General features: G+C 46.5%; 1 protein-coding gene and 1 long non-coding RNA gene across 3 annotated transcripts in view; one reads left to right on the top strand and one right to left on the bottom strand.

Annotated features, from left to right (window-relative positions):
- Positions 1–13,954, top strand: part of SH3RF3 (SH3 domain containing ring finger 3) — a 208,090-nt gene that overhangs the window by 167,772 nt on the left and 26,364 nt on the right. For both annotated transcript variants that reach the window (XM_083735501.1, XM_083735500.1), the window contains 3 exons: positions 4,342–4,512; positions 7,644–7,891; positions 9,697–10,031. In XM_083735501.1, the coding sequence (XP_083591627.1) occupies positions 4,342–4,512; positions 7,644–7,891; positions 9,697–10,031 (754 nt within the window). The remainder of the gene's footprint in view (positions 1–4,341; positions 4,513–7,643; positions 7,892–9,696; positions 10,032–13,954) is intronic.
- Positions 9,884–13,954, bottom strand: part of LOC310843133 — a 36,650-nt gene continuing 32,579 nt past the window's right edge. Inside the window, exon 5 of the long non-coding RNA XR_014563516.1 lies at positions 9,884–10,000. This is a non-coding gene — a long non-coding RNA (uncharacterized lncRNA). The remainder of the gene's footprint in view (positions 10,001–13,954) is intronic.

Raw genomic sequence — 13,954 nt, 5'->3', positions numbered from 1 at the left:
GAGGGCACAATGTCTTTAGAATGTCCATAATCAGGAACATAGGAAGCTGCCTTATGCTGAGCTAAGCCATTGGCCCATCTAGCTGAGAATAATAATAATAATAATAATAATAATAATAATAATAATAATAATAATAAATAATTTATTTTTTATTTATTAATATCCTGCCCATCTGGCTGGATTTCCCAATAGAATATTAAAAACACGATAAAACATCAAACATTAAAAACTTCCCTAAACAGGGCTGCCTTCAGATGTCTTCTAAAAGTCAGAGAGTTGTTTATTTTCTTGACATCTGATGGGAGGGCGTTCCACAGGACGGGCACCACTACCGAGAAGGCCCTCTGCCTGGTTCCCTGTAACCTCACTTCTCGCAGTGAGGGAACCGCTAGAAAGCCCTCGGAGCTGGACCTCACTGTCTGGGCTGAACGATGAAGGTGGGAAAGTTCCTTCAGGTATACTGGGCTGAGGCCGTTTAGGGCTTTAAAGGTCAGCACCTACACTTTGAATTGTGCTACACTAGTGTTTCCCAAACTGTTTTTAGACTACAACTCCCATCATCCTTAATTAGGTGGACCAATGGTCAGGGATGATGGGAATTGTAGTCCAAAAAACAGCTGGAGACCCAAGTTTGGGAAACACTGATCCACACTGACTGGCAGCGTAAGAATTTTAAACAGGTTTCTCTGTCTCCCAGCCCTGCCTGTAGATGCATTCAGACATAGGCCATCTTTAGACTTACCTGTTACTGCTTAGCCCACTGTGAATGAGCTGCAATGAACCTTTGATCAGTGTGCTCTGCTCTCCTCCCATGCAATTGCTTTTGCACCCAGTTTGGCGTAGCAGAGGTTAGATCATTTCATCTGAGCCAGCAAACTATGATAAACATTAACTGGTTTGTTTGAAACAAGGCTATTTGATGGAACCATGGCTCATGATGAACGTTGCACAAAGCTGTGTTTCAGCATGACTTCTGAGTGCAGCCTTAATGTGTTTGTATAAGAAGAGAGCTACGTCTATCTGTTGGAGCATAGGAATCTGCCTTGTAGTCAGGCGATTGGTTCATCCTATTGCCCACACGGACTGGCAGTGGCTTACCAGGGTTTCAGATGAGGGATCCACCCATGACCAAGGACTGAACCTGGGACCTTGTGCCTGCAAAGCAGATGTTCTAGCACTTAAGCTTCAGCTTTCGTAGTAATTCGCTGTGGTGGTGAAACTTCATTGATGGGCAAGGAAACACCACGCCAGATAAGATAATTGAATAGTAACAGTTGTACAGGTAACAGTATACAGTCATACCTCGGGTTAAATATGCTTCGAGTTGAGCACGTTCGAGTTGTGCTCCTCGGCAACCCGGAAGTAACGGAGCAAGTTACTTCCAGGTTTCGCCACTTGCACATGTGCAGACGCTCCGCTCAAAATGACGTCACGAGCATGCGCAGAAGCGGCAAAAAGCGACGCGCGTGTGCGCAAACGTGCCGTCGCTAGTTACGATTACGTCCAGATGCGAACGGGGCTCTGGAACGGATCCCGTTTGTATCGTACCACTGTAATTGTACAAATCAGAATTGTGGATGTGTTTCAGTTTGCAGTATAAGCAGTTAATTCCCCATCTTTCATTGCTAAAATATATATATATAAGGCAGGTCCTCTCTTCATTTTAGCAGTCAGTTGCCTACGCTATTTCACTTGACCAAGTTATAGAATATTTTATATAGAGAGGGGAAAGAAAAATAAGCACCTTCGTGCTCTTTGTGGCCGGGAGCCAGGCTTCACTTCAAAGCAATTGTGTCTCAAACTGATAATAGACCTACAGAGATGACATTAACCATAGCACCATGAATTCAACATTATAAATTCAGTCACAGTTGAGTCCCTCAGGCCCAAAGTTAAATCTGGAAATTCTGGCAGGCAACTTTTAGTGCTGAATATTGTAGATTAAAACTGTGTCAGTTAACTAGATCCAGCCCACCGTACTGTGAAATGTCATCTTATTGCCGCTTTGAAGGTGCTAGGGTGATTTTTTCCCCTCTCTCTCTCTCTCTCTCTCTCTCTCTCTCTTTATAGTTTATCTCAGCCTCAAAGTGCATGCTAGTGGGTGATGAAAAGCAGTCATGTCCAGAGACTTCGTAGCTGGATAACGCTGTTAATCTCAATACTATGCCAAGAGCATGCTCCAAGGAAATATAAATACATTTTCCCCCCTTATCTAGGTCATTTCGGCACAAGAATGGCTTTTCCATGCTTTTTTGCAACAGGTGTCTAGCAGGGCTCCCTTCCACCTCCATCCAGCAATCATATCCACGCCTAAGGGTTGGGTCAAGTTTTGCAAAGGTGGTTTTTAGAAATGCTGGTACAGCCATCTTTGCTAAAAACAGGGATAGGGAACTTGCAGTCTTCCAGATATTGTTAGACGACAAATCCCACAATCCCATAATATCATAGGCCATGGTGGCTAGGGCTGATGGGAGATAGTGCCTTGCAACATCTGGGCAGCCACAGTTTCCCTACCAATGATTAAAAGTGTCGATCACACTGATGGTCAATGGACAGACAAGACTGGGTACAGTTATGAACCCAGCAGCAAGTCTTATTGAAGGTGCTGAAAGAAAAGCAGCTGAAACTGGTCAATCAACAACATTTATCAGGTAACTTGCAGCCTCATTTAATTCAAGGTTTATTATATATGGCATTGCAAGTCTTTGCTCCGGCAAAAACAGTTAAATTGTCATCCTGTGGAAGACCAAAGCCACTTAGTTCTTATATAGTGGAGAGAGAATATTATCATAGTGCCTAACCACCACAGCATGGTGTTAGGCCCATGGCTAGGGATTGTACATTTGCTCTTTTGGTTTCAGTGTGAGTTCCCCTGGGTGGCTTGGTACCCCTTCTGTACCTTCTTCCAACCTCTCCACCTGCTCAAAGAAGCCCTTTAAACAACCCTCCTGGCCCATATTTGGTCTTTCCTCCAGTGCCTTAGTAGCAGCAACTGCTGGTTTGCCTGCGTCAAGGTCAAGGCAAATTCCCAGTTTGTCCCTTTCTAGTGCCACTGGCCAGTTGAAGATAGTGTTAATATCTATGTCTGGTGTGTGCATGTCGCCCAGGAGTGGCAGACAACATGGTAGAGTGGTCCATTGCACATGTATGGCCAATGAGGATGGCTGCAGTGCTTTCGCATGTTTACCATCAAATAAACACATAAAAGATCAGAAGATTCCGTACTCCAAGCACATGGTAAATTAAGCCCCAAAGTGCACATAGAGGACTTGTTAGAAAATGTAAGTGTCCTAATAATTACTGCCATTTTTATTTCCTGCCTGCAAAACAGTGCAAAAGAATTCGTAGCACTGTAAAGGAAAAGGATAAAGAAAGAAAGCAGGATTTATTTTTCAAATTACATTTCCTGGAAAACAGAAGTTTTAAAAGCCATGCATCATATTTATTGGCTGCAGTCTATAGTCACAAGTAGTTCAGTGTTTCTTTTTTCATCTGTTCTGGGACTGAACTCCTCCTACTCCTGTTACTCCTATTGCTAGAAAAATCCACAAGGGTTTCAGTAGAAAAGGGCAGTTTTGTGCAATGCAGCAAATGTTCAGAACATTTTAAAGAGCATTTTCATAGCTGATAAACAGGGGGAATTGGGAATTGTTTTCTTTATTATTTCTAGTAATTGTTTTGTAGCATTTCTGGATTATTGCATCATTTTAATCATAGAATCTTACAGTTAGAAGGGACCCAAGGGCCATCTAGTCCAGCCCCCTGCAATTGTTCCTTTTCATCTCAGTCTGTCACATCCAGCTAAGATTGAGACTGTCCTTTTGACACCAGTGGAGGAAGTTATTTACAACTGACGTTAAGTCCAATTATTATTAGTGAGGCCTATGTGCCATGCCTAACTTTACCGGGATGGAGCCATTTAGTACTCTTGCTTTTTACCTTGGGGTTAAGAACTTAATTCGTTCTGGAGGTCCGTTCTTAACCTGAAACTGTTCTTAACCTGAAGCACCACTTTAGCGAATGGGGCCTCCCGCTACCGCTGTGCCACGGCCACACAATTTCTTTTCTCATCCTGAAGCAAAGTTCTTAACACGAGGTACTATTTCTGCGTTTGTGGAGTCTGTAACCTGAAGCGTCTGTAACCCGAGGTACCACTGTAGTTGGAATAATTTGCCATTCTTTACACTTTCAATAACTCCCTCTTACCTGTGTATTTAGGAAGCGTCGTTTATGACAAACAGAGCTTTCTGATTGGGGGGAGCTGAGATGCAGCCTGAATCAGGTCACATGTGTGTGTTTCAATTTCATACATTCCCTGTTTACGTCATTCCTTTCTTACAGCTACCTGGCATTATATGCATACAAGCCCCAGAAGACAGATGAACTGGAACTACGCAAGGGTGAAATGTATCGCGTTATTGAGAAGTGTCAGGATGGCTGGTTCAAAGGGACGTCTTTGAGAAACGGCATGTCTGGAGTCTTTCCCGGCAACTACGTAACTCCTGTTTCGAGGTGAGAAACAGTGGAAAGATGGGCACTGAGCAATCATACATATCCTGAGCAATGTTAGCAATGTTAGCAAATATATTTCTTTTCAGGTTGCACTAGGTTCCCCTAAAATAGAGAGAAAGAGAGAGGCCATAGTGTATATCACTCTGCTATCAGTCATACTTGATGTCCGTGTCAGAGACCCTAGATTGTTGGTTACACTCAGGATAGCTAGCACTTGACTAAAGGGTTTATTGGTCTTACTCAGTGACCCAGTATAGAGGTAACATTCCTGGTCCAATAAGCCATGCTTTATTCAAGAGGGAATGAGCTCAGGTGCTTCCTTCTCTGTATCTCTACCTATAGAATTATAGACCCTGTAGAGTTGGAAAGTCAGGGACGCGGGTGGCGCTGTGGGTAAAACCTCAGCGCCTAGGACTTGCCGATCGAAAGGTTGGCCGTTCGAATCCCCGCGGCGGGGTGAGCTCCCGTTGTTTGGTCCCAGCTCCTGCCCACCTAGCAGTTCAAAAGCATCCCTGGGTGCAAGTAGATAAATAGGGACCGCTTACCAAGCGGGAAGGTAAACGGCGTTTCCGTGTGCTGCGCTGGCTTGCCAGATGCAGCTTGTCACGCTGGCCACGTGACCCGGAAGTGTCTGCGGACAGCGCCGGCTCCCGGCCTCTAGAGTGAGATGAGCGCACAACCCTAGAGTCTGTCAAGACTGGCCCGTATGGGCAGGGGTACCTTTACCTTTAGAGTTGGAAAGGAGCCTAAGGGTCATTCTGCTCCAACCCCCTGCAATGCAGGAATCTCAACTAAAGCATCCATGGAAGATGGCCAACCAACTCTGCTTAAAAACTTCCATGGGAGTCCATCACCTGCCGAGGAAATCTGTTCCACTGTCTAACAGCTCTAAGTCCCTGAGAGTTCTTCCTGACGTTTAGTCAGAATCTCCTTTCTTGTAACTTGAATTCGCCCTGAGTAAGAGAAAAACAAGCTTGCTTCATCTTCCATGTGACAGCCCTTTAGATATCTGAAGATGCCTCTCATATCTCTTATTGGTCTCCTCTTTCCCAGGCTAAACATACCCAACTCCCTCGACCATTCCTCATAAGGCTTGGTTTCCAGACCCTTGATAATCTTGCTTGCCCTCCTCTGCACACAATCCAGCTTGCCAATGTCCTTCTTAAATTGCAGCACCCAGAACTCACCACAGGATTCCGGGAATGGTCTGACCAGGGCACAATAGAGTGGTACTATTACTTCCCTTGACGTGGACACTATACTTCTAGTATAGCCTAGAATAGCCTTAGCTTTTTTTGCTGCTTCATCACTGTCAAGGAACTGCCATCAGCTCAGAGGCGAGAGGTGGAAGAGCAGTTGTGTTACAGGGAGCCTCCGAAGATCTTGCGAAGCAGTTCTTCCTCTGGCGAGGAGGGAAGCCCCGCCTCCAGTGGGGAAGGGACACAGGGATCAGAAGATGCTAGGGAGAGCCTCAACACCGAGCCTGAGCAAAGGGGAGGGGAGGCAAGTCCCCCTTTGCCAGCGCCCACGTTGCGCAGTAGGTTTGGGTGCAGAGAGAGGAGGAGAAGGATGGGGGTCACACGACTGTTATGCTGGGGAAGGTATAAGGACCGCCCAGTCCCAGATTCTGCTAGCGACTGAGCAGACGTGGACTTGTGACACTCTGCACTGTAAGATAGTTTGTACAGATAATAAAGCCTGGGAAAGACAGGTTGGAGTCTTGCCTTTTTGCTCTCGAGCAACCACACCATCACCTGACAATCACATTGTTGACTCATGTTAAACTTGTGGCCTTCTAAGATCCCTAGGTCCTTTTCAGATGTAGTACTGGCAAGCCAGGTGTATCTTCAGAGATACTTCCTGATTTCCAGTGACATCTGAACTGGAAGCTTATACTTGAAGCACTCTCTAGAAACCAGAATTGCAAACAATTTATATCTCAACAAGGCAGTGTAATATATCTTTGTAATATTTATCTCCATGATACTGTTTAAGCTAAGGTGCTGGAGTTAATTTGTTCTCCTTTTTTCTTTACCTGGCTGGTTTTGAGCAGCCAGGTAAAGAAGATTCTGATATTTAAAGCATGATAAATTAAGCTACCAAAAGAAGGGATTGATTTAAATGTCTGACCTAAATTTCCAACTTTCTAATTCATATATTTACAGAACAAGCATGCGTATTAGTTGTTATAACAGTTAAAATGTATCTGTTTGCAATTAAGCAGGGACCTTATGTTACCCAGGAGAATAATCTAAGACCAAAGGTCATAAAGACAGCATTCCTTTAGCACTGCAAAAATTATTTCTGCTTAAGGGAGCAATTGTGAGATTAAGGATTTCTGTTTGGATCTTTCTGTTGCATGTATAAAGACCCTAAGCAAGATAAATTACTAGAAGACTGTAAGGTTGCAATGCAGTGCAGAGTTAGGTGTGCCTAACGCTCATTGAATTCAATTTGTTAGCTGCTGGTGGTTTTTCACATGTTGTGCATTTTGCATTACATTTTGCTCCCGAAGCTACAGTCTCTCAGTGCGCTTACCCTGTAAAATTTAGAGACCCAACGACCTTCATTCCATCATGATTTCTGTAGCATGCCTTCAGACTTCCTTGCAGTCCTTGGTGACGAACGTAGCCAAGCAAAGAGGCATGCCTACCCAGAGGTACTCAGGTGACTGGCTTGTCGATTAAAATTAATGATCCAAATACTGCTTTAGCTTCTGGGATGAAAAATTTCGTAGGCCGAATGGCCTGATGTTAACTCTTGTCTCTCCTCCACATATTCTTGCATCAGTCTTGCGTTACATTATTATTATTATTATTATTATTATTATTATTATTATTATTCCATTACATTGTTGTGTTTTTGCAGCTTAATAATAATAATAATAATCTGCAGCAACCTGCAGACTTTGCATAGGTGCATGAACTCTGATTTCACCGGAGAAACCTAGCAATGTGCCAGGGAAACCTACTGAGAGGTGCAACTGAGTGCCTTTGGTGCAGAGCAGGCTAACAAAGCTATCCCTCAGGAAACGCTGATAAGAATATGCTTTTGATGTCTTCTTGTGTGCCTGCACAGAGCATTTGCTTTTGGTTTCCCCTCTCTATCTCTCTTTCTCTTTCTCCCTCTAGGGTTCCTGCTGGAGCTGGTCAGCCCAGGAATTTGGCAGGAGGGTCTCCCACAGCCAAAGGCTCTGCAGGAGCCGTCCACCCAGGAAGCCCAGCTCTTACAAACGCCGCTGCTGTTGTCAGGCCAGCTGTTCCAATCACTGCTCCGCCCACTCAGCCCCAGCTGCCAACAGCCTCTCCGCAGATGAATAATTGCTCGAGGTATTCCTCTCAGCAGACAGGCATCCAGCCCCGCAGTTCTGTACAAATGGGTACGTATAGGTCCTTCATGTGTCTGAACAATCCATATTCCCCAAATCTGGTATTCTGTCTCAGATGCACAAGCCCCTGGAAGCCTTTTGTCTCCGTAGGTTTCCTCTGAAAATATTCTGCTCTATTTGAAGCCCAGCATGCAATAAGGAAAGGTTTTTATGTGCCCTGTAGTGTTTAGGGTAGTATTTATTGATTGCTGGGAACTGAATTTTGTTTATCAGGTTGTCCACTTGCCGCAGCTGAAATCAATTACGGTGCTTACAAATATTTACACAAATACCTTTTGGAGCATAAAACACTCTGCATGCTGAGAAGGTTAATGCTTCTAAATCCACTTGACAAGCAGTGCATGACTTAACATTTTAAAAACATTTTATTAGGCTCTGAAAGATGAAATGTCTTTATTATGCAAGGCAAACACGAGCGATAAATCCTGAGGTCTTGGAATACAGCTACCTTTTATTGAAAATAAAATGTAAACAGAATACATGCATTCCGCAATGTACCTTTTCCCAGATGGCTTTCTTGATTCAAATAATAATTACCTGCGTACAGATTCATTCTGCTTTTAACATTGACTATAATGCATAGTAAATTATAAAAAAACAGTTAATTATATATCCCTGTGGCAATTCAAAGCCATTTCAGAAATACTTCCTGAGGCTGACAGATTGCTTTCTCATCCTGCAGAGCTATCTAATTTTTCCCGAGAATTTTTTGAATTTGAAAACAGCAACACTCAACACCTGGCAATGGTGCCACAGTGTAGATTTGGGAGGTTAAATGACCGCCTCAATGCCAGGTCGAGCAGCTTGTGCTATCTCTGAATTTTCAGGGAAATTAGTAGACTACGGAGATCTTGTTCTGAGCAGAACGAATAAAAAATTTATACAAGCTGTGCTATTTCTCAGAGAAGCAAAAGAGTGACAAAATAACTTACTGTATTTTTCGCCCTATAGGATGCACTTTTTCCCCTCCAAAAATGATGGGGAAATGTGTGTGCGTCCTATGGGGCGAATGCAGGCTTTCGCTGAAGCCTGGAGAACGAGAGGGGTCGGTGCGCACCGACCCCTCTCACTCTCCAGGCTTCAGGAAGCTATCCGCAAGCCTTGGGAGCCCGCGGGAGTTCCCACCGGGCTCCCTAGGCTTGCGGATAGCAGCCTGCATCCTGAAGCCTGGGGCACGCTGAGCAGTGCGCCCCGGGCTTCGGGCAGATATCCGCAAGCCTGGAGAGCCCGGCGGGAACTCCCATCGGGCTCCCAAGGCTTGCGGATAGCAGCCTGCTCGGGGGGCTGGGGTCGGGGGAAGCTCGGGATTCCCCAGCCCCACACCTGGGGGAGGATTTTTCTTTATTCCCCCCCCCCAAAAAAAAAACACTAGGTGCGCCCTATGGGCCGGTGCTTTAGTACATGTCAATCCACACACTGGAATGTTGGCATGATCCAGACCACTTTACAACCTTTAAAAGTGACTACAGTCATACTTTGGATCCTGAACCCCTTTGCACTCGGACGGTTTGGCTCCCAAACGCCACAAACCTGGAAGTGAGTGTTGCGAATGTTCTTTGGAAACCGAACATCTGATGGGGCTTCTGTGGCTTCTGATTGGCTGCAAGAGCTTCCTGCAGCCAATCAGAAGCTGTGCTTTGGTTTGCAAATGTTTTGGAAGTCGAACGGACTTCCGGAACGGATTCCGTTCGACTTCCAAGGTACAATTGTACTATATGGCCCTTCCTATTTTTGACAGTGTTTCGTGCCAGTCAAGTTATTTCCTTACTGTTTCCCTTCTCTCTTTTTCTTTACAGTTGTTCACCCTTCTGTGCAGGCACAGGACCGGCCCACAGCTACAGTCTCACCACTAAGAACCCAGAACTCCCCATCCCGCCTCCCAAACACTGTGGTCAGGCCACACTCTGTGGTTTCTCCGCAACACATCCACCACTCCCCTGTGCACATCATCCCTGGAGCACAGTGTGCCAGGCCCATGATTCCCCTCACATCGGCGGCGGCAGCAATTACTCCTCCCAACGTCACTGCAGTCAACCTGAATGGAGAAGCAGGAAACGGGCCCATCAGTAGCCTGGCAACTTGCAGCCCAACCAACACAGCCTGCAAAGCAGAAGAGAGGAAAAACGAAAAGGTAACAGACAGCTCTGGTGTAGCAGGGAAGATGCCCTTCTTAACAATTGTAAACACAGGGCCCACCGTATGATCCAGAATTGCTGATGCTTATAGATATGATTGATAACCAGGATGGGACACCAGTCTAAGAGTAAGGTGGCAGTGGCAAAGGTAAAGGGACCTCTGACCATTAGATCCAGTTGTGGCCGACTCTGGGGTTGCAGCACTCATCTCGCTTTATTGGCCGAAGGAGCCAGCGTACAGCTTCCGGGTCATGTGGCCAGCATGACAAAGCCGCTTCTGGCGAACCAGAGCAGCGCACGGAAACGCCATTTACCTTCCCGTCGGAGCAGTACTTATTTATCTACTTGCTCTTTGACGTGCTTTCGAACTGCTAGGTTGGCAGGAGCAGGGACTGAGCAACGGGAGCTCACCCCATAGCGGGGATTCAAACCGTCGACCTTCTGATCGACAAGCCCTAGGCTCTGTGGCTTAACCCATAGCGCCACCCGCGTCCCTTAGTGGCAGGGGAGTTATCATCAATTAAATCTATCCTCTTGTCCTTTGTCACTCTTGTCAAAATGGCACCTTTCCTTACACATAGGATTGTATTATCTTACTTCTGTTAACTTGCAGACTATTTCTGGGTAATAAGCTTCCCTTGCCAGCATCTGTTTGTGGAGAAAATGGCAGCTCATCCAATAGTCTTCTTGACCTTTTTCAGTGGTTGAAAAGGGAGAGCCCTTCCAGTCTGCAAGGTCTTGTGTGAATTAGTATAAGCAGTTCTTAATGCTAAGCACCTATAGCCTAAAGCTTGTTTGCACACTTGTTTCGTTGATTCACTTTCGGAATGGCCATGGGTTAAGTGCCCAATGTGAGGTCCCCATCTGCTGCACTTGGCGTGCTCTTTTGTCTAAATCCTCCACATCTGAAACGGCACAGAAAGACACCAGAGAAGTGCCGCAGGTTCCATCACCATATGGCCAGGTTTGCAGGAAACTGCTTGCCTAGTTACATAGAAGATGTTATAAGAAGGTTCAGGCCTTGCGGGCCTGGAGCCAGAGGCACAATACAACACTGACTTGTAAATGGCTGTGGTTGTTTTTTAATGGCACTGTAAACAACTCCATTTCTTTCAGAAAATAGCCTTGCCATGCTTCAGTGAAACCAGGAGAGGGGATGGGATTAAATATGACTAGGTGCAATCTGCGACTGATACATTGCAGGTTTTTAGGATTCAGCCCTGGGAGCGATCGTTCCATGTCAACACATTTAAATGTGTTGCTAGTGCCAAGCTGCTTTAAACATTTGTTTAAAGCCCTTAACAAATGCAGAGTTTTGCTTTCATTCAGAATTTATGCATTGCTAATAATCCTCAAATATCAGTGATGAAGTCTGATTACACTCTACCTAGAAGTATCCCACCTACTGCAGATATTTTACAGGATGAGACCTAGCCTCTTCTCCTGATTTGTGGATCTTATTATTGGGGGGGGGGAGGGCTGAGTGTGCTGAAAGACATCTATTGATTGGTGAGTTCCATAGTTGGTTGCTAAAGCTAAAGACTGTGCACTTTTTTCTTATGTCTTGAACTTCTGTGGCCTTTCCATGCAACACACAACAACATCTCCTGGGCAAATTTGCCTATGTTCAAATGAGATGTTGAGAAAGTGGTGTCCAAGGTAACTGAACCTGAGGACAGAACACTTAAAGGAGAGGTGTTTTTCTCCAAGTGGTCTCCAAGCAAACTAGTTGCTGACTGGGAACCTTAATTTGCATCTGTAAGGTGTTGGGTAGAGGTATCCTGTGCTTTATTCTGGCACACTACAGTGGTGCCCCGCAAGACGAATGCATCGCTAAACGAAAAACCCGCAAGACGAAAGGGTTTTCCGATTTTTTAGCGGCTTCGCAAGACGAATTTCCCTATGGGCTTGCTTCGCAAGACGAAAGCCCATAGGGAAATCTCCGGGGACAGCGGGGAAGCGCAGCGCGCCTTCTCCTCTGTTCCCGGACCTGTCCTAAGACTTGCGGTGGGAGGTCCGGGAACCGAGGACAAGGCGCGAAGGGCTTCTCCTCTGTTCCCGGGGCTTGCGGTGGGAGGAGGATTTTTCCTCCCCACCGCCAACATTCAGAACAGCATTCTGAATGTTGGCGGTGGGGAGGAAAGCCCTCCTCCCACCGCAAGCCTTCAGGACAGGTCCGGGAACAGAGGGGAAGGTGCGCAGCGCTTCTCCTCTGTTCCCGGGGCTTGCGGTGGGAGGAGGGTTTTTCCTCCCCACCGCCAACATTCAGAACAGCATTCTGAATGTTGGCGGTGGGGAGGAAAGCCCTCCTCCCACCGCAAGCCTTCAGGACAGGTCCGGGAACAGAGGGGAAGGTGCGCAGCGCTTCTCCTCTGTTCCCGGGGCTTGCGGTGGGAGGAGGGTTTTTCCTCCCCACCGCCAACATTCAGAACAGCATTCTGAATGTTGGCGGTGGGGAGGAAAGCCCTCCTCCCACCGCAAGCCTTCAGGACAGGTCCGGGAACAGAGGGGAAGGTGCGCACCTTCCCCTCTGTTCCCGGACCTGTCCTGAAGGCTTGCGGTGGGAGGAGGGCTTTCCTCCCCACCGCCAACATTCAGAAGGCTGTTCTGAAGGCTGGCGGTGGGAAGAAAAGCCCTTCTCCCCCGCCAGGCTTCAGAAGAATTCCCGCCTAGGCTGCGGATAGCAGCCTGCTGCCCCGTGCGAGGGGCGCTCTTAAGCAGAGTGCCCCTCACGCGGGGCAGACATTCGTGCTTGGGGAGCCCTGCAGGGGAAGTCCCTCGCGCGGGGCAGCAGGCTGCTATCCGCAGCTTGGAGAGCCCTGCAGGGAAGTCCTGCAGGGTTCCCCAAGCTGCGAATGTCTGGACCTCTTCTGAAGGCGGGCGGGGGGCAAAAGTCTTTGCTCCCCCCCGCCTGCCTTCAAAAGCCGTCCTGGAGCATTTTAAAATCGCCCCGGGACAGCGGATGAATTCTCTGCTGTCCCGGGGCGATTTTAAAATGCTGGCAGGCGGCAGCGCTGCCGCCCGCCAGCATTTTAAGATCGCCCCGGGATAGCGGAGAAGTCCCGAGAAGGCAGGCGGGGGGAAGCAAAGACTCCCCCCCCCCCCCGTCGGCCTTCAGAAGAGGTCGGGGGACAGACTGTCCCCGGACCTGGTCTGAAGGCGGTATCCATAGGAACGCATTGATTGATTTTCAATGCATTCCTATGGGAAACCGTGCTTCGCAAGACGAAAAACTCGCAAGACGAAAAGACTTGCGGAACGAATTAATTTCGTCTTGCGAGGCACCGCTGTATATGCATAAAACCTCTATCTGTCCCACCACTCCCCCTCTCAATTTAATTAATGTGCAACACAGTTCAGATACATCACGCTGAATAGTTAAAGAGATGCAGCAATGATATCCTGCTAATTCCATGAGACCAATATATGTATATAATTCTGCCATGCGTTTCTAAAAATCTGTTCCATTTTTAGATTAGCTGTGATAGCACGATAGCCCAAAAGCCCTATAACAGAAGAAAGTTTCGATTTACTTTGCTTTGGTAACTAACACACTAACATGTGACTTGAAACATCAGACTTTGCCTTTGAAAGAAAACTAACTTTCTTCTTTTCACTCGTTTTTAAAAGATCTTGACCATAATAAAGCCTGATTTTAAGTGGAGAGTTTATCCAGGTTGTCTAATTTTTCACTGCTCACGTGGACTTAGTACCCATTTGAGTTATATGACCTCATGCTCATATACCTATGAACAGGATTTGGCTTCACTATCACTACTCAGTGTTGTTGTTTTTACCTTTAGTAGGGGTAGCACTAAGCAAATATTCTTTGCCATATACCAGGAGTGAAGAACCTGAAGCCTGGGGTAAAATGTGGCCCTCCAAGCCTCTAGTACAAAACCTGACTGCCCTGTTTTTC

The sequence above is a fragment of the Podarcis gaigeae genome (assembly GCF_964106915.1).
Source record: "Podarcis gaigeae genome assembly, chromosome: 4".
Taxonomy (NCBI): domain Eukaryota; kingdom Metazoa; phylum Chordata; class Lepidosauria; order Squamata; family Lacertidae; genus Podarcis; species Podarcis gaigeae.
The sequence above is the reverse complement of the archived record's forward strand: the minus strand, read 5'-3'. Positions and strand labels throughout refer to the sequence as shown.